The following is a 21,290-nucleotide window of genomic DNA, read 5'->3' on the forward strand; positions in this document are numbered from 1 at the left end:
TGTGCACATGTACCCTAGAACTTAAAGTATAAAAAAAAAAAAAAAAAAAAAAAAAAAAACCACAGAAACAAAAAAAAAAAAAAGAAAGAAAATGTGGCACATATACACCATGGAATACAATGCAGCCATAAAAAAGGATGAGTTCATGTCCTTTGTAGGGACATGGATGAAGCTGGAAATCATCATTTTCAGCAAACTATCACAAGAACAGAAAACCAAACACCACATGTTCTCACTCATAGGTGGGAATTGAACAATAAGAACACTTGGACACAGGAAGGGGAACATCACACACCGGGGCCTGTTGTGGGGTAGAGGGAGGGGGGAGGGATAGCATTAGGAGATATACGTAATGTAAATAACCAGTTAATGGGTGCAGCACACCAATATGGCACACGTACACATATGTAACAAACCTGCACACTGTGCACATGTACCCTAGAACTTAAAGTATAATAAAAAAAAATTGGGTTTTGGAATGAAAATAAATTACAAAAATGATTTTGGGGCCAATTGGGAAAATCTGAGTATGGACTCTACTAGTTGACATTACTAAGTTAGTGCTAATTTTCTAATGTTGTTTAGTCATACAGGAAAATGTCTTTATTTTCAGAAGTGAAGTATTCGTGATACACATTCAAATGATTCAGAAAAAGTCTATGTACTTCCATACATATAAAGAGAGATAAAGAAAATGTGACAAAGCCCTGAAAATTGGTGATTTTTTGTGCAAGATATATAAATACTCATCTTTCAACTTTCCTGTAGATTTGAAGATGTTCAAGATGAAAGAAATGGCATGTGGATTTACTCCATAGTCTTACAATGGAGACATTCTGTTCTGGTGCCAAAGACAATTTCTATGTAAATTAACTCATTTGTCTAGATTAAGTTTTAAAATGGGTTGAATTCAGTCAAAATATTTTGGGGAATCTAACTAATGCAAGCTAATACTAGTTTGACTAAATTTTCTGCTTTTCAATAGATTGAGTTGAAATTTTACAGTTTGGTTATAATTTTCAATTTTTTTGACGGCACAGAGCCCTGAAGCTAATAGGTGACTTCTCTGAAGTATCTTCTATCAATCCCCTCTACACCATAGCAAGCAGCATTGAAAAATCACCACACTTTCCATGGCAGGCACACTAACCAATCACCATTCTTCCCACAAAGGAGGTGGAAGGCCTGATTTCCCTTTTCAATTCAGAGGTCTGTGCAACAATGACCAACTGATTCAAGTTGAAAATGAGGATGAAATAAAGTGGGCTCTGGAACACCTACCCTTGCAGAATCTGGATTAGAGTGTCTAAGGTAGTCATTAAAGAGGCAGTCAGTGGACTGGTTAGGCACAGAACCTGGAGGTAGACTTCCTGGGTTCAAATCTCAGTTCCACTACTTCTTAGCAGTGTGGTGTTGAGCAAGTTACTTAATCACTCTATGTTTCAGTCCTCAGTTCTTAAAAATGGAGATAATAACAGTCCTTATCTAACAGAGTTTTTATGAATATTATATCATTTAATATTGAGAAAGTACTTCAGATAGGGCGTGGCATATAGAAAGCACCATATATGTGCTATGCATATACAGGTTCAAAATCCTGAGTTAACTAAAGGAGTATATTTATGCATATGCTAATGAATGAATGAATGAATGAGTGAACCAAAATGCTTTGGCTTAAAAGGTACCTTTATACACCAAAGTCCTTTTTAGAGTAAGCACAATTGCTCTGACATTCATGCAAGAAAGACTATGAACTGCAAATAAAGGGAAGCTTTTGCACACAGAGTGCCTGGTGCTGCTTAAAGGGAGGTCAGCTGGTGCACCATGAGGCAAGTACAGAAAGTGGGAGGAAGTGTTTAGGAGCTTTTATAGCAATGGGCTTTGCTGTAATATTTTTATTAAATTTTATAGAAGCATGGGGAGACAGTGAATTGGAAATCTAAAGAAAAGAGTTATCCTTCAACACAGATTGCTGAGAAGCACTGTCCAGAGGTTCTCAGAAATGCAAATTACACTCTTGAATTGGGCAGACATCTAAATACAGCATGTTAATTTTTTTGCCTACATTCATTGGTTAGATTGTAGTATTAGGATAAAGAAGATTTAAAGAAAAAAGTTGAGTAGACCTCAGGGAAAAGGAACCATGTGAGGAATGTGAGGAAAGACCTGGCCTTTAGGTGTTAAGCCTAATGAACCAAAGAAAGCAACTTTTAAAACCGACAAAAGATTTCTTATATCCCTACAAACCCTCACTGATTTTACTTTTGTTAGTTACGCCATACTTATTATTCTTGATTTCTCTGTAATATTTAGCAAAAAATAATTTAAAATAAGATCTTGTATGGATGTGCGTAGCACTGCAGATAAAGTAGGGGCTGAAAGCTTTGTCTCTGGTCATTTGAAAAGAGAAATCCCCTTCCCTAAGATGAGCAGGAGGGCACAGATTTAAAGAGGAAAAGAGGTCAGAAAATAAAAATACTTATTTTCAATAATCCTTTCAAATGCATATCCAAGCTTGAAAGAAAGTGTAGTAAATCTCCAACAACTAAAAATAAATATGGAATGGAAATTAGTATGCACCAAACCAGCAACTGCCGAGTGAAGACATTTAACTGTTTAATCACTTCACAAGAACTGTATAAAAGGCTGGAGACCCTGAAATGTGGAGAATTGGGACTGGGGACGGCCTTTTCCTTCCACATAGAGTTAGGACCCTCAAAAACTACATCCTGAATGCAAAGATTAGAAATAATTTTGCTCTGGCAAAGGCAGCTGGGAAGAAAATTTGTCTTCTAGCCTAGGCTTAGCAGAGGAAAACAAAAACTTCTCCCGGAAATGTTGACTCTCATGAAGATTTGAGCTAAAATTGATTGTGGCTTGGAACCACTAAGCCAAGAAATTAACATAAAATTGGTTCTAAGTACCAAAGGTAATTTCTCTTGGGAAACTGGTACAAACAAACAAACAAACAAAAACAAAAACAATCTCTCTAAGAGAAGTACACTCTCAACACAGGCCACGTGAGATTCCCACAGATAACATCCTGCTCACGATCCAAAATTACAAACACAACAGGAAACAAGCCATTGTGAGTAACAGTCATACACACAATATCAACAGTTTATAGATTCCTATAAACTTGAGGTTAAAATGATTAGCTAGAAACTGTAAGCAAGTATGTTAAAAATGTTTAAAATACACAAAAGAATTAAACAAAATAGGACCAAAGAATAAGAGGCAGATTTGGAAAACACATACAGAACTTAAAATGAAAGATACAAAAATTAAAGTAAAAAAGTAAGAATCACTTTAATATCAGGTTAGACATTGTTGAAGAAAAAAGTTAATACACTTGAAGATAAGTAAGAAGCAACTAAGGGAAAGAGAAAAGATGCAAGAGAGTTTATGAGACATAAGAATAGACTGAAAAGATCTAACATTGTCCAATCAAAATTCAGAAAGGAATGAATCAGGCAAGATTGAATACTGACTGAAGATCTTCCAAAAGAAGTATGTAAAAATAAACTCACAGATTTAAAAAGTCTAAGACGTTCTAAGTAAGAACGATAAAATTAATGTCTTCCTTAACATATCCTAGTGAAACTGCACAACATAAAAGACAGAGAGAAAAGATCTTAAAGCAGCTAGAGAAGGAAAAAAACAAATTATCTTCAAAGGAGTGATAGACTGACAGCCTACCTCTTAAAAGAAACAATGGAAAGCAGAAGCCCCCCACAAAAAAAATCTTCAATGTGCTGAATGAAAATAACTAGTAATCTATAATACTATACCCATGAAAAATGTTTTCAAAAAATGAGGGCAAAACAAAGGCATTTTAAGACTAACAAAAACTGAGAGAGTAAAATTAGCACTCACCTAAAGAAACTGTAAAGGATGAACTTCAAACAGAAGGAAGATCTGACATGCAAGAAGAAACGAGGAGAAACAAAAAAGGTAAGCATATGGGTAAATCGAAATGAATGTTGACTATATAAAACATGAATGTCTGATGAGATTAAAAGTATAGAATTAAAATAAATGATAACTTACAAAACAGGAGAGAATAGGGATGAATAAAACTAAACTACTCCAAGGTCCCTGTGTTGCCTGGGTTTAATGTAGGTTAAGATGTTAATTAATTTGAGATGTGATTCATATGCATGTTTTAGGGGTAACCTCTCAATAATGGAAAGAGAGGGTATAACTTCAAAATTGTAGAATTTTTAAAAAGACATGATTAAACAATATTTAATTGATTTAAAAGAAGATTTGTAAGGAGAGAATAAACACCACATTGAATGGGGGAAAATGGTAGTTGCATTAAAAATAAATGTACCTGTTAAAAAACAAAGGCTGTGAAACTGATTTGATGAATAAATTAACTACATGCAGCTTGCAAGAGAGAAATCTAAAACACAGGAATACAAAAGTGTTATAGGTAAAGGTATGAAAGGTGGCAAATGGTACGTCAGGAATGTTTTAACTTACAGAAAGCTAACATAGCTGAATCAATAGCAGATAAAATAAATCAAAAGGCAAAAAGCAATAGTAGAATTAAATAAACACCCTCTACACTGTTCAACTGCTCCATGACATGAGGAAGAAATCAGTTTAATTGCTGCATTCAATAACATGGCATTATATTTATACAGGATTAAAAATCCATAGGAATAAAAGGAGATATAGACAAGTACCCAATCGTGATGAGAGATTTTAACACATCTGTATCAGTAATTGAGAGAAAAAGTAAAAAATAGACCAATAAATGTACAGATGTGAAAAACATAATAAATGACCAAATGGACAAATGCAATACAATGCTGCCAACACAAGAGACTAAACATTATTTTCAAGCACACATGGAATGATTTAAAAAAACTGATCATATTCTGAATCATGAAGCAAAGTTCTCAACAGATTTCAAATCATACAGACAATGCTCTTTGTCCACAATGGAATTAAGAAATCAATAATAAAATAACTAAAATATTTAATAGCTTCTACATACTTGCAAACAAAGAAGCACTTACAATAATTCATGGGTAAAATAATAAACTAAAATGAAAATCAGAAAATATTTTGTAACTATGTAATAACAAGAACATTACATTCCAAAATTTTGGGGATATAGCTAAAATAGTATGGAGAAAGAAATTAATAACCTTAAATACTTGCAAGAGAAAAAGAGAAAAGCTAGAAATTAATGAATTAAGCATCCATGTTACAAAGTTATAGAAGAACAGTGATTAAATCCAAAGTAGAGGGAGAAAATAATATAGATCAGGAGTCAGTAAACTTTGGTCTATAAGAGGCATAGAGGGAAGGGAAAGAGAAAGAGAAAATGAATATGTGATAGAGAACTTACATGGTCTGTAAAGCCTACAACTAGCTGTTAATTATGAAGGTAAAATAATGCCATTTTCATACAAATGAAAACCTGTGACTTCACTGCCATCAGGCCTGCATCTAACAACAAAACTAAAGTAGTAATGTACCAGGATGGTATAATAATTCTAAATGTCTATGCACCCACTAACACAGCTTCGAAATATATAAAGCAAAAGATAACTAAGGAAGAAACAGAGAAACACAATCATAGGAGGAGACCTTAACATACCCTGTTCAACAGCTGGTAGAATAAGTGGACAAAAACTTAGTGAAGAATAGAAAAGATCTGAGGAACAAAATTAACAAACTTGATATAATTAACATATATAAAAAGTACTATACCTAAGAAGGACAGAATTCAAATTTTTTTCAAGTGCACATAGACTATTTATTAAGCTTAATTATATGCTGGGTCATGAAGCAAGTCTCAACAAATTTAAAATGTCTGAAATCATTCATTGTACATTATTTGACCACAGAAGAATTAAGCTAGAAAAAAAACCCTAGAAATATCCCCATGGTGATTCAGCTACATATTTCTAAGTAACTTATGACTCAGGAAAAATTATAATAAGTATTTAAAATGACTTAAACTGAATGATAAAGAAGAATAACATCAAAATTGTTGATGCAACAGAGCAGACTCAGAATTAGACCCACACCTACACAGTTACCTCACCTGTTGTATCTCAAGGTTACACTGCAGCATAATAAAGAAAGGATGATTTCAATAAATGGTACCATGTCAGGCTGATGAATATACAGGAAAATGGACTCTCATTACATAGCACATCATTTATGAAAATCACTTTTAGGTAGATCATAGATTTAAGTAGGAAAGGCAGGATAATATTTTCAGGATGTTGGGGTAGGCAAAGGTTTCTTAAGCTGAAATAGAGGCTCTCAAGTAAAGGGAAAAAAAGGTAAATTGAACTATTTTAGTTATGATCTTCTGTTCATTAAAGTATATCAGTCAGAGAGTGAAAAGGCAACCAGTAGGGTGGGTAAAGATATTGGCAATACACATCTGACAAAGGTCCCACTTCTAGAATGTATAAATAATTCCCACAAGTCAATCAAAAAGGCAATCTCAAAAATGGGTAACAAACAAACCTGAAAAGGCACCCAACAAAAGAGGATATGCAAATGGCCAATAACATGAAAAGTACCCAATTTTACTAGTCCTCAGAAGATAAAAATTGAAACCACTGTGTGGATACTCCTACACTTCCAACACAGTAACTAAAACAAAGAGACAAAAAACATGGAGCAACCGGAACTCTCAACAGAGGAAGAGCAAACTGGTACATCCACTCTGGAAAACTAATTGGACAACTGTTACAATGCTGAACATGTGTAAATCCTATGACCCAGCAACATCACTCCTAGGTACAATTGACCCCCTGTATCTGTGGGTTCCGAATCTATGAATTCAACCAATTGCTGATAGAAATAATCCAGAAAAAAAAAATTACACGAAGTTCCAAAGAGCAAATCTTGAATTTGCTGTGTGCCAAATAATATGTCAAATCCACATGGATGAAATGATGTAGGCATTGTGTTAGGTGTTACAGGTAATCTAGAGATGATTTAAAATACATGGGAAAATGTGAGTAGGTTATATGCAAATAGCACACCAACAAGGAACTTGAACATCTGAGAATTTCAGTATCTAGAGGGTCCTGGAACCAATTCCCTAAGGATACTGAGGGATGACTGTATATATCTTTAGAAATGTGTTCATGGCTTACCAGAAACCTGTACAAGAATGTTCACAGCACCACTGTTTATTATAATAATGACAAAAGTTGCAACAGCTCGTTATGGACTGAATGTGTCCCCTCCAAATTCACATATTGAAATCTTAATCACCAGTGTGGCTATCTTTGAAGACGAGGACTTCAAGGAAGTAATTTAAATTCATTAAACGAGGTCATAAGGGTGGACCCCTGATCTCCCAGAATTAGTGTTTGTATAAAAGACTCCAGAGAGCTTCAACTCTCAAACTGTCCCCCACCCCGAGGCAGGCACTGAAGACAGACCATGTGAGAATACAGTGAGAAGGCAGCCGTTTACAAGGTAGAGTCCTCACCAGGAACTGAATTGGCCAGCACCTCGATCTGGGACTTCTAGCCTCTAGAACTGTGAGAAAATAAATTTCTCTCATTTAAATCACTTGGTCTATGGTATTTTGTTATGTTAGCCTGAGCTAAGACATCAAAAAATCCATCAATAACAGAATGGAAAGGTTATGTGTAATACATGCATGCATTGCAATGCAATATACCAATGAGAATAAATAAGCTGTATGGTAATCACACAACTCTATGAATGAACTGCATAAGCTTAATGTTAAGTGGAAGAATCCAGAACTTAACCCATGCATGATTCCATTTATATAAAGCTCAAAAAGAGGCAAAATAAATCCATGCTGTAAGAAGTCAGTTTCCTTGATGTGAGTTTCTTGTCTGAGTCCTTGTTAAAGGATGTGATCTGTTCTACACTTACGATTTGCACACTTTCCCACATGAACGTTTCAATAGGGAATTAAAACAATGAAAGGGTGATGGGTCTAGCTCCAGAGATGACTATAAGGAAAAAGAGAGCTGGAAGCTGCTTGCACCTGAGACGACATTTTGAAGGCAAAAGAAAGGATTCAGGTGGTGAATTTGCTGGATGGAATGTCTTCAGAAAACCCCAATTTGCAAATATTTCCACCTCATCTTATTTTTCCCATAAAATGCAAAAGAGTATGTCTGAAATATTTAAGGGGTACCTTAGATGCTGACTGAGTCTATAAACAAGGCTACAACATAAAACTGTGAATATATATTGTCATTAATACATGCTTTAACATCACGTTTTTCTTATTTTTACCCAGAATTGTTGAACAGGCTGGCTTCTCATGGATCTGACACACTGTCAGTTTTATTTTACCACTTCTTAAGACATCTAAAGGTTCTATTTTCTAACCCTTCCTTAACTCCCACCTGAACACTTGCTTTTCATTTCCAATACCTAGATTAACAAACAACTCTTCTGATGCTATTTCTTCCCCACAAAAATACAAGTGAGAACAGAATGACAATGCAATAGTGACTTCATGAATATTTTTTGATCTTATGAGCTCTGTTACAGCAGATTCATCACATGACTTGCTTCCAAACTTCAGTCTTGGTGGGTAATAGCACATCGGCAACATTAGGTATCCCTGCATTTTACAGGACTGTTAGAGAAAAACAAAAATAGAGGCCTCAGTTCAGATATACCCCAAGGCCAACCACCTATAACCACGTAGCCAAAACTTAAATCATCCTGATTTCCCTGAAATATTAGTTCTAATCATAAACAAAACATAAAACGTAGGCTAGTCCGCATGATTCAGCGAACCAACTGTACACAAATCAGCTTAAACAACTAACTCTATTTGCCCTAAAAAGATGGTTAATATGTAACAGTCAGTCACAAAAATGGTCAAAATGCTTCCTCCTTTACGCTTTCTCAGCTGTGCAGGAACAGCAAGGTGAGCTTCTCACGACGCTTGGTGTGAAGTCGCCTGGGCTTGTGAACTGTTATTCTGTATGTACCATATACTCCTAAAAATCTGATAACCTGATTTGATTTTCTTCCTGACAGGACTTTGGGATCAGTCACTCTGTGTGAGGAGTGTTAAATGTAAATCTCGGGGACTGTTGTGATTTGTGGGACCCCTGGGCCACCTCCCTGCACTCTGCCTCTGTCAGATGTTCCTGCGCGGTGCCCTCAGCAACGTGTCCCTCTAGAATTGTGTAACTTGGCTGCTGGCTTTCTATTTGGCCTCTGAAAGAGTGTTCCTTGGGAGATTTTTCTCTGGTATTGGTGATTTATTCTTTTAAGAAAATCCCATAAATCATGCAATTCATATTTGGAATGGGTCATGCGGCAGAAAATATCCTGAGGTTTGAAAGGGTGACAGTTCCCAAGGCTCTGAGCTGAACTGAGGAGGTCCCGTGGCATGGGCAGGATGAGGACATTTCACAGCCAGGCAGTCATGGGCAAACCCTTCCGCTTCCCCAAGTCTCTTCTTCCTGATCTGTAAAATGAAGAGCATCTTGGCAATTGCATGCAGCCGACGTGAGATCTGGACATAATTAATGGCGTATAATACACCTAGCACACAGGAGATCCCCAATATGTGAAGGCTGCTATTATCAAAAGCACAGTTGTCATAGTGCCTACCCCCATCCCATCCCAGATGACCAGATCCATGGTTCTGACTGTCAAAAGAGCCCAGTCAAAGGGTATGATGTCTTTGGAGGGCTCAGAGACACATTGTTTGAAATTTGAAACCATCAAGAGTAGAATTCTGGCTGGATGCAGTGGCTCACACCTATAATCCCAGCACTTTGGGAGGCCGAGGTAGGTGGATCACTTGAGGCCAGGGGTTCAAGACCAAACTGGCCAACATGGCAAAACCCCGTCTCTATCAAACATATAAAAATTAGTCGGGCATGGTGGTGTACGCCTGTAATCCCAGCTATTTGGGAGGCTAAGGCAGGAGAATTGCTTGAACCTGGGAGACAGAGGCTGGAGTGAGCTGACATCGTACCACTGTACTTCAGCCTGGGAGACAGAGGCCCTGTCTCAAAAAAAAAAAAAAAAAAAAAAAAAAAAAGAAAGAATTCAGTCCAAATGCATGCGCTTCTAGGCAAGCATACCAATCCAAGTGAAATGGTTCAAAGTGGCACAACAGTAAATCAAGAAAATTCCCCTGACCACAACATATTCAGTATGACTTAATCTCTCATTCTGGATCTTTTCGCATAGAAGAATTATCATATTGCAAGTAATGACACTGCATCTGTGGCAGGCACACTTCTAAAGTGGTTCCCATATTCCCACCTCCTGGGGTGGACTCCTGTGTCATCCCTTCCCCTAGGGTGTAGGTGGAACCTGTGACTCCGATGGGATGTCACTCCTGTGATTAGGTTATGATATGGGGTAAAGTGAGGGGATTTTGCAGCTGTAATTACTTTATTATTCCCTGACTCTGAGTTGACCAAAAGGGAGATTATTCTGGGTTGGTCTGACCCACTCTGCAGACCTCTTTAGAAGAGGGTTTAGTGGTTAGAGAAAAGGAAATCAGAGAGATTTACAGAGAAAGGGTGGCTGGTAGAATGTAGAGGGAAGAGGGAAGAGGGAAGAGGGAAAGGGGGAGAGGGGAGAGAGGAGAGATTCTCTGGCTGGTCTTGAAGCAGTAAACAACCGCCATGCCAAACAGTAAACAACCTGAAGCAGTAAACAACTTCACTGCTATGCCATGTGGAGAGAGCCAGACGGCAAGGACCTGGTGTGGGGTCCTGGATGGCTTTGGACTGAACCTGTTCTTTCCTCTTTCTTGCCTGTAGTTCTCAAGAATTACTGTAGGCAACAAAATACTCTACTAAAATACAAAAATTAGTTGGGCATGGTGGTGGGCGCCTGTAGTCCCAGCTACTCGGGAGGCTGAGGCAGGAGAATCACTTGAACCCAGAAGGTAGAGGTTGCACTGAGCCGAGATCGCGCCAGTGCACCCCAGCCTGTGTGACAAGAGGGAGACCCTGTCTCCAGAAAAAAAAAGAGAATGTGCTGGGAATGTAGTATCCTGAGATCATGGAAAACTGGCTAGAACAATCTGGACTCTGTTCTGGTTCCTCTGAGAACAGGATGTATTTCAATGTTTTAGCCCAATAATGACTGTATCCCCCCAGGTATAAAACCTACAGCAGGCCGCTTTCTCGGGTCCCTCAGCTGCAGTACAAGAGAGCATGCACCCTGGGCAGCTGTCCTAAGCCTTGTGTGACTGTCTTGCCCTGAACCCTAGGCTGCTACTGTCCCTCACTGCGTGTCTGTAAGACACCTGCTTTGTGTAACCTGTACACATGCATGAGACTTGGCAAGGAACCAGCGCACAGTGAACCTGTATTACTTCTGAGTCTCTTGGGTACTCTCTAGGAGCCAACAGTTAGCAAGAAAATGGGACCTCAGTCATTCAGTCGCAAGTAACTAAATTCTGCCAACAGCAGGGAACTCAGAAATGGATCCACCCCTAGATGAGCACAGAGCCAGGAGACACCTTAATTTCAGCCTTGAAAGACTCTGAGCAGAGTCTGAGACCAAGCTAAAACACAGCAGACGGCTGGCCCCCGGAAGCTGTGGGATGATACACTTGTGCTGTTTTAAACTGCCAAATGTGTGGTAGTTTGTTAGGCAGCAATAGAAACACACGCAGCGTCCTTTAGCCCAAGGATATTTAAATAGGAATTCTGTCCATTCATTTTGCATGCGTATCCCAGGAGGCGTATCCCGGGAGTGTTCAGCAGGTGTCTGGGAGGTTTACTCGTGTCCCTGAAGTGCATGCTGCTAAGGGGAGCTATGCACAAAGAAACACCTGAATGTTCAAGGGCAAGCAGACAGGTCCTGTAACCTGTGCAGATAACAGTGTAGCCCAGGCTGTTGAGACCATGCATACTCAGGAGAGGGCACGTAGGCAGGGTGCAGCCTGCTAGAGCAGCTGGGTGAATGGAGGGCAAGGCTTAGTAGTTTGATGTAAGCTGGCTTCCAGAAGTTAAGACTCTTACCCAGTTGAGAGCACTCCTTGGGCTATAAATCAGGCGTGACCACCCTGAAAAGATGGCCGAACCATGGTAAATGCCAGCACTTTCCAGCCTTTGGAGACCCCTTCATGGCCCAGTGCTATTCTAACATCCAGCAGAACCCAGAATGGGGTGCCCAAGATAAAGGTGTGCTCCATACAAGGAGTGCAATTGGTAACATGTGAAAAGTTCATGGTTCCATGTTTCTATTCCTGGCTTTGATAGAGTGGTCATTCCCATCTCCCCATGACATAACCACAGAACAGGAACAAGACACGGGCACTGGCATTGTGAATAGCTTGAGAACTTGAGCTTCTGCAAATAAGAAAATCACAGGTGAACACACCACAGAGGGAGGCGGTGTTTCACATGTGGGGAGCTATTAGTCACTTCTTCTGACTTTTCTGAGCAACAGTCTCTGATTCATCCGTGATAATGGGACCAATTAACTTCAGCTTTGGAGCAGATGGTTACCACACACTTTAAAATCAGATGTCTTTTTGCTCATCACCCCACGACATTTCAATGAAAGAAAACAAAACGTGACAATTCTCCAACAGAAAGATGAGGGGATTCTTGCCCTAAATGTGACCCTGTGACTCCTTTTCATATCACTGGAGTGCACCCTCCCCACCTGGGCCCTCGGATGTCCCCTCTCTGGGCATCGCTGTGCCTTGCACGTGCTTCTGTGAGAGCTCCTGCCATGGGACTGCGGTATTGCCTTTATGTCCTTTGCTCTGGGGCAGGGCCTTGTGTTCCTCATCTTGGTTGTCCCTGATAATACTGGTGATTGACATAGTTTGAGATGATTTTCACTTGCAAATCTATGTTGAAATGTGATCCCCAGTGTTGGAGGGGGACCTGGCGGGAGGTGTTTGGGTCATGGGGTTGGATTCGTCATGAATGGTGGGGTGCCATCCTCGCAGTAATGAGTTCTCGTTCTATTGCTTCCCATGAGATGACGGTTAAAGAGTCCGGCACCTCCTCCTCTCTTGCTCCCCTTCTCATCATATGACACATCTGCTTCCTCTTCCCCTTCTGCCAGGACTGGAAGCTTCCTGAAGCCCTCACCAGAAGCAGATGCTGGCCCCATGCTTCTTGCACAGCCTGCAGAACTGTGAGCCAAATAAACCTGTTTTCTTTAAAAATTACCTGGTCTCAGGTATCCCTTTAGAGCAATGCAAATGGGCTATGACAATAGGGTTTGAGACACCATAGATGCTCAATCAACGCTTACTAAATGAATGAATAATTGTAATGCTTGACAAGATAACTTACTATTTGGTCACAATTTAAATTATTTATAGCAAAAAGTTTAAGGAAGAAAAATAAGAAATACCACTCTATGAAAATAAAAAATGAGTAGAGGAGGCCATTTACTTGATGTTGAGTATGCAACCAGCCCCGTGCACACATGACCTCAGTTCATCTTCACGGCAGCCCCTCAAGGTGGGCTGCTTCATCACTGCGTCACAGAGGAGAGGCTGACGCCCCCTCAGGGGGCTGCACAGGAACCACGCCGTGACCACCACCCTGCGATGTGAACCCTGGCCTCTGTCCCTCCCACACTCTGGCCCAGGCCCTGTGCTCAGGGCTGCCCAACGCTGCACCCCGCCCACAAAGGAACATGATATTTCCAGGCTTGCCTACGGGGATTTCAGAGCTGCGACTCTGCCTGACTGACGGGTGGAGGAAGCTCAGCAAGCTCCAAGCACAGCAAGGATCGGAAGGCAAATTTGGTAACTAGCAATGGGAGGAGCTGCCTTTGCAAGCAAGGAATGGTCCCAGGTAGCTAGGAGACCAATGGAAGCCTCACGAGATGGAGGGCAAGAGTGTAAAAGCTGGAGGAAAGAGATGACTCACAGCAGCCGATGGTGAGATCTATAAGGAGAAGGGGAAGGAAAGCCACTTCCTGACCTTTCTCTGCATCAAGCACAGTGAAGCATGGCTTCCCTGAGAACCTTGGCCTCGCAGTCAAACCCAGTGGTCGGTTTCCAGTGCACACTGACTTACTGGCATATTTGGCACCACCAATCGCTCCCTTCTTGAAACACCTTCCACCCTGGGTGTCAGGGTCACTATCCACTGCTGGTTCGCCCTGTTTCCCAGGCTCACACATTCCCAGTCTCCTCTGCTGGCTCCTGTTCCTGAGCCCTCAATACTGCAGTGCCACAGCCTGATTCTTTGGACGGCTTCTGTTTTCTGTCCACGCTCCAGACAAGTGTGTCCAACTCATGCTCACCACTGCATGGAGCCAGGCTGGGGGCATGGTGCACCGCAGGGTCCTACGAGGAGCTCACTCCATCCACAGGTCTCACCTTAGGGCACTAACTCCACATCCACATTCACAGCTCAGAGCTCTCTGTGACTCCAGACCCTCACGTTCATCTGGACAGCAACTTTACAAGTCTCACTACAGTCTCAGGCTTTGCCTGACGGTACTGGCTTCTACTTCGCCCCCACCTCGATCTTGCCCTTCCTCCAGGGGTCTCCATCTCCTCAGGCACCATTATCTACCCACATGTTCAGGGCAACATTCTTAGGGCCATGCTGGACTCCTCCCTGCCTGCCATAGCCCCAGCCCTCCATCGTCATGGCCTGCAGTTCTGCCTTCAAAACGTACCCCACAGCCGTGTCTCTCTACTGCCCCTCACCTGCACTACCACCCCCACGACTCTGCCAGCCGCCTCTCCCTGCCCTGGTCTGCAGCAGCCGCCTCTTCCTCCTCTTCTAGCTTCTTTTCTTACCACCCCATAGTCCATGCTCGAGCAGCCAGAATCCGTCAGATGTGAATTAAGACGCACCAGCTCCCTGCTCAAAACCCTCCAGGGGCTGTGTGTCTACCTACAGTGAAGCCCAAAGGACTTATGAGGCTCCCTAGGGCCCCACTCCCATTCTCCTGCCCTCCTTTTCAAATCCTCTCGCCCTTGCTCCACCAGTTCAGGTGATACTGGCTTCCTTAAATATGCCAAGACTTTGACGCTAGACTCCCTCTGTCAGGAAAGCTGGGCACGCACATGTCTGTTGCTGCCTCCCTCCCTGTCCTCCAGCGGCATCCCGGGACTCCCTCAACTTCCTTCCTAACCTCCTCAGAGCAGCTGCTGAGGCCCCACCTCATTTTCATGCTCCCCTTGCTCACTGGCTTTCTTCCACTGGAATTTCACATCCCTAAGGGCAGGGGTTTCATCTGCCTGGAGTGTGGAGGTAACCCCAGACCTGGATGGGGCATTTTGTGGGCATTCAACACAGGCTGACACTGGGTCAATCTGTCTCCATTTCGCCGCCGTTACACATCTCCGACTTTCAGAGGGAAGAAAGTGAGGCTCAAGCTGGTCCAGTGACGTGGCCAAGCTCCCCGTGGTGATCCGGGCCCCCAGCCAGGGTTGGGCTGACTCGGAAGCCTGCCAGCCTCCTCTGTAGCTTACAATTCCCTGGCAGGTTCCCCAGCAGATTCCCCTCAATCCAATTATCCTCCCCTGGAGCACAACTCAAAGATGTGTCTAGAGATTTCTCAACATCTGTGTTTCCACTTCCCATGTATGCAGTGACTCCTGCATTATACACAAAATGCCTCTGCCCTCTGCCCCCAGACACACTGAAGAACCATCTCACCCACATGGTGCTTAGCTGCTGCCAGAGGCAGCAGATGAAACTTCCCAAGCCCGGAGACCCGGGTCTCTGAGCCATCTCCTGTATAAATGCAGCAGGATCAGCTGATGGCAAAAGCAGTGGTTGGTTTCTTGCCTTCTTAATGGCCGGCTTACTCATTAGAAAACAAAAGGTGTTTCCCTTCCTCTCTCAGGAGGTCAGCTGGTTTTAGGTCCAGAAGATCTCGCCCTTCTGTTGCCCTGAGACTGTCATGGGGTGGGAGTGGGTTGAGCTCTCCAGGGTTTGAAGGCTTGGGAAGACCAGTCTCCCAGATCTGTGGGTTTTATGGGAGTTCAGACTGGCACTCCACTTGACACGGAGGCCTCAGAAATATATGGGGCTGCTTATGTGGCTTGGGAGGCCAGGCAGATACCACGCAGGGCTCCAGGAGAGTAGAATCAGGCCCCAGGATGGACAGCTGGACCGTGGGCAATGTTAACTGAGTGAAGGCCATTGTATGCCAATTTTCAGAACCACCTGAGCCCTGGGTTCATGTTCTGTCCCAAGGGAAAAGGAAGTCCTCCATCCAAAGTCTTATGACAGAGATAATGTTTCCTGCCAAGCACAGCTAGAACTGTCCCTTAAACAAATGGATTGTTTTTTTACTCAATAATTTTTTGACATCTGTATTTCAATCTCTCATATATTCAGTAAAATAATATTGCATATAAACAGTTTATTCATAAAGATTCTAAGCACTAAGCTATTAGAAAGAGACATTTACCCTTTGTACCCAGCAACACTGAGCAGCTTTCTTGGATGGCCATTTCATGATGGAAACATGGACAGTGACATGGTGGAAACATGGCCATGGGAGCAGAACCTGGCTGTGGGGTGGAAGGTGCAGGAGCTGCCAGTGCTTTCCAGTGACCAAACTCCTCACCCAGATGGGGTGGGGGCTGTGGGAGACCCATTTAGCACCAGCCAGCTGAGGGTCTTCACGTGAGTCTGAGCATAGCAGGGTACTGAGAAATGACCTAGTCTAAGACCTCATTTGAGAGCAGAGGAAAGGAGCTCGGAGGAGACAGATGGATGGCAGGTGGGGTCAGGTTCACGCCATCACCCAGCCCAGAGACTGCTTCACGCCACGGAGGGAGCACCCACACAGTTGTCTGTGTACCTCTGTTATTTTAATTTTTTTTCTATTTTTTTTTGGGGGGGGGTCAGGGTCTTGCTTTGTTACCCAGGTTGGAGTGCAGTGGTGTGATCATGGCTCACTGCAGCCCTGACTGCCAGGACTCAAGAGATTCTCCCACCTCAGCCTCCTGAGTAGCTGGGACCACAGGCGTGCACCACCATGCTTGGCTAATCTGTTTTATTATTTGTAGAGATGGGGTCTTACTATGTTGCTCAAGCTGGTCTTAGACTTCTGGGCTCAAGTGATTCTCCTGCCTTGGCCTCCCAAAGTGCTAGGATTACAGGCGTGAGCCACCACACCTAGCCACTTTCGTTATTTTTCTGCACGAGGGACGAGGAAGACATGTTGGCTACTAGGACTCCTGTCCCAGGCAGACCCCTGATCTTCAGGTGCTAATTGCACCACAAGCACCTTTGACCACTCCCTGAAGCATGAGACCCACTTCCTCAAGGCCTCCTGTGAGTGTAGGCTGTGAGCGGAGGCTTCTCCACTGCTGGATGGGAGCCTGAGCCTCCTGCCTTCACTGACCTCTGCTTCCAGTTGGTTCTCTTCGTGGTGCCCAACATAAACAGTGGGCTGTTCATAATTTAACATCTTAACTCACTAAGTTTGGGGTTTTAAAAGGTTTTCTCAAGACCGGATGAAGTCAGAGTCTCATCTTAAAATGTTAGTCTGGAAGGTAAAATATAAGTGATAAAAATTAATACACAAAATATGGAAAAAAAGAACAGAAAAGACGTTTAAAATAAGCGAAGGCTTTTGCTAAGCATGGTAGGGCTCAAGGAGAAGGTAACATGGTGGGCTCTCCCTACGACCTTGCACGAGACTGCGCTTCCCGCGAAGCACAGCACTCAGCTGCTACAATCACCCGAGCTGTTAGCCATCGTCAGTGCTGAGCTGTGTCAAGGCCTGTGCCGCCGTAGCATTCAACAGACAGTAACCCATGAAACTTGTTTCTTTCTTAACAAATACTAATTTCTGCTTCTCTATGAATAGTGAGCTAGTGAGCCTTTTCCATGGAAAATATCTTATCTGAATTAGTCATATAGAAGCGTCTTTAAGATAGCCGGCCTCCACAGTGAGTGGTTTACGTTATTGCTCATCTAGCTGAATTGTTTTATGTTTGTTGAATCTTGCTGAGGTAAGACAGAGCAAGGCTGTGGGTGCCAGTCCCTGGGTTGCTTGTGATGGCTGTGAAGAAGCTGAGATAACAATTTCTCCACAGTCACAACATGAGATCCAGCTATTGGGAATGCAGAGCCTGTTCTAATGCCAAGCCTGCCATTGGTGAGGCTTCTGTGAGTCCTGTGGCTGCAACCTGACCGCAAGCCTGCCCAACACAAATAAGCCCCACTAAGCACCATCGCGTCCTTTGTCTAAATGCATCTTGTGCCTTCCCTCTTGAAAGTGGTAGATGACGACAGCCCTGGGCAAACAATGACAAGCAATGGCATGAACGCAGGTGTACACGTGTACACAGAAGCCAGGTCTGGTAAAACGTCCCGGCACATTGACTTTCTAGATGTTTCCCATTGGCCCCACAGATCTACTGTCTATCCTTCTCCATGCTGCTGTGTATGCAGAGGGTGACCTGCGGGGACCACATCAGTGAGCTCCCTGCAGTCTGCCCTTCTGCCATTAAGAAGCACTGGTCAGAACCTGGATGGTGGAGGAAGAGTGTGGTCAGAGTATTTATTTCCCCAGCATCTTCTCTCTCCCGGATGCCACACCTCCTGCCAGTGGCTATCTCCATCAGCCACTCTCATCCCTTGTCTTTTCGCCAGGTCCTATGGTAGTCCCAGGAATAGTAGTATCTTTCACTGGTGTCCTTAAATCCTGCCCACTCCTTGGAAAGCAGTCCCTTTATGGAGTCCTTTTATCTCACAGTTTTGTGCTGCCTTTTCTTTCCTACCAGGGTCCTGATTGGTCCATCCACCAATATCAAAATCATACCAACCTACAGGTACTTCTCTTCTGTCTTCTTCTGAAACTCTAGAAAGTGCTTAGTAATTGTATTGGGTCTTGGCTGAGGGCCAAGAGAAGCTCTACTCCCTAACAGCACATTGCTGGCTGCAGCCCTAAACTCCTGGATGACACATCTGGGGATGTCTCCATGGACCAAGCCTTGGAAGTGGAGGCTGCACTCCACAGTGGACATGAAGAGCTGGCTGGAGGCTGGGTCAGCACTGGAAGGAGATGCTTCCCCACCCCAGCAGGAGCAGGGCTTCCCACTGACAGGACATGCTCCATGTGCACCATCAGCCCGTGCAGGCAGGCGGGGCCCCCACTGGAAGGAGCGTGGTGGGCCTGAGGAGACAGCCGTAACATCTTCCACATGCGTGCCTCAGAAACCCCCAGATATGTGATTTTGCAATGTTTATGATGTGAATGATCATGAGTGAAACTGGCATTGCTTTGTCTCAGGAAGAACCTAAATCTGTTTTAGACTTTTGTTTTGGACTCATTATTTTCTCCTTAAACATTCCAAAGAAGAGAGCTTGTCTTGCTTCTTGAATGCTTTCTTCATTGGGATGTTAGGGTGGTGAGGAAACACTAAGGAGAAGGAAGGAGACTGAGGTCAGCTTTCATTGCTTCCTTCCTTAACCTGGAAGCTGGAGGGAGAAGGAAGGAGACTGAGGTCAGCTTTCATTGCTTCCTTCCTTAACCTGGAAGCTGGAGGAGGCTGTGCAGGCAGGGCACCGACAGCTAAGGAAGGAACACGTCAGTCAGTACCCCAAAGTGCTGCCGGGTCAGCAGTCTCCTCATCTTTGCAGATCGGGAAACTGAGGCTCAGAGAGATCACCTGACCTGCCCAAGTCCACAGGAAGTGGCGGGTCTCCTGTTTTCTCTAAAGCCCACGGTCTTTCCTATCTTTCGTTCAACACCCATGGAGGAGTTGTCTGGGGAGAGAGAGAAGCAAGGCAAAGAAGCATAGGTTCTCCTTAGAGGAGGACTGGGATTTAGGAGCAAGGGGAAAAACTCAAGAGGTTTCAGCACCACCTGGTTATCGGCCCCTCTATCCAGCCCATGCTGGCGAGAACACCGTCGGCCCGTAGAGCAGGAGGTGCGGTGCAGCACTAGAATCCTAACTGAAAACTGCCCAGCGTCTGAGAACATGTGCCCTTCTCTTGCTCATAGAGTAGGTTAGGCCGGCTCACCATTCACCAAACCTAAAGGGCGCGGGCCTGTCGGCAGGGGCAACTCACCTGCCTGCTCCAGAGCCACCATCGTTGCCTGCTCGATCAAGTCCCGCTCGATGAAGCTCCTGAAATCCTCACTGTACACGCTCAGGTCTGGCAACTGGAATGTGTAGATTGGCATCTCCAGGGGGAACTGCTCGTTGCTGCATTCACTTGCCACGTGGGACCGGGCCAGGGAGACGATGGCTGAGCTGGCGTGGGAAATCCCCCGGGAAAGTCGCTTTTCTGCAGGGGGAGAAGGAAAGATAGCCGCGAGGGCTGAATGGGTGTAGGTGTGGTTCTGTGTGTGTACATAAACACATACTGTGCACACACAATACACACACACAGGTACACATTCATGGACACATGCCACACACAGTCAATACATCATGTGCACACATAGAATCACAAGCCATATGGCATGGTTCACGACATATAGTTGACTCAACTGACATGACTTGCCACACACGTTATGAAGTGCGCCGAGAGAGTATAGGCGCGATGTGCAGTACACATACTGCACAGCTGGCATACACCCCACATGCAACACACATAAATGCACACACATGAATACAAAAGTATAACACAGGAACATATGCATGCCCTACACTAGACACATATACACGGCACATCCACTTGCATACATACATGCACATATACTACATAGCATATGCATACATGCATGCACACACACATACATACAGATACTAGGCACATATACTACACACATACACACATGCCCATGTACATACACTACAGACTGTATAAATACTATATACATGTACACATATAGATGTATTTGCACATACTACATACACACAGTACAAATACACAGGACACACAGTGCACATACATGTACAACATGCACAAACTGCATACACACATGTACACATACATGTGTGCACACACACATGCACACCCATATTCTCTCTGTACCAGCCCTTCTATCCTACAAGCCTGTTCTATCCTGCAGGCCTTCCTGTTGCTGCATTAATCACCATCACCCGGTATGTGGCACGTATTCACAAGAGTCAGGAAAGCACTTAGTAAGTGGGGAGCTGCAAGCCCACGGTACAGCTGCACATCAGCACTGTCAAAGAGCACCAGGCTTGTTCTTGGGTCTGCAGTTATATCTAACTCGAGTCCACTGGGCTGTCCTCTCCCAGGACTAAATGGTACAAGGGAGACCTCTCTTTGTCTCGATGCATTTATGCACTTAATGCAAGAAACAGTCATTCAGGCATCCACAGCGGCTCAGGTTTTAAGACAGGCTGCTTTACTAAAGTTACGCTGATAAATGCCTCCTACGTGGCCCTCCCA

The 21,290-nt window shown here is 43.5% G+C and overlaps 1 protein-coding gene across 1 annotated transcript in view; it reads right to left on the bottom strand.

The window, feature by feature from the left end:
- OTUD7A (OTU deubiquitinase 7A) overlaps window positions 1–21,290 on the bottom strand; it is a 185,362-nt gene that overhangs the window by 42,054 nt on the left and 122,018 nt on the right. Inside the window, exon 5 of the mRNA XM_017875400.1 lies at window positions 19,995–20,213. Coding sequence (XP_017730889.1) covers window positions 19,995–20,213 — 219 coding nt within the window. The remainder of the gene's footprint in view (window positions 1–19,994; window positions 20,214–21,290) is intronic.

Source organism: Rhinopithecus bieti, unplaced genomic scaffold, assembly GCF_001698545.2.
Source record: "Rhinopithecus bieti isolate Rb0 unplaced genomic scaffold, ASM169854v2 scaffold_9876, whole genome shotgun sequence".
Classification (NCBI taxonomy): domain Eukaryota; kingdom Metazoa; phylum Chordata; class Mammalia; order Primates; family Cercopithecidae; genus Rhinopithecus; species Rhinopithecus bieti.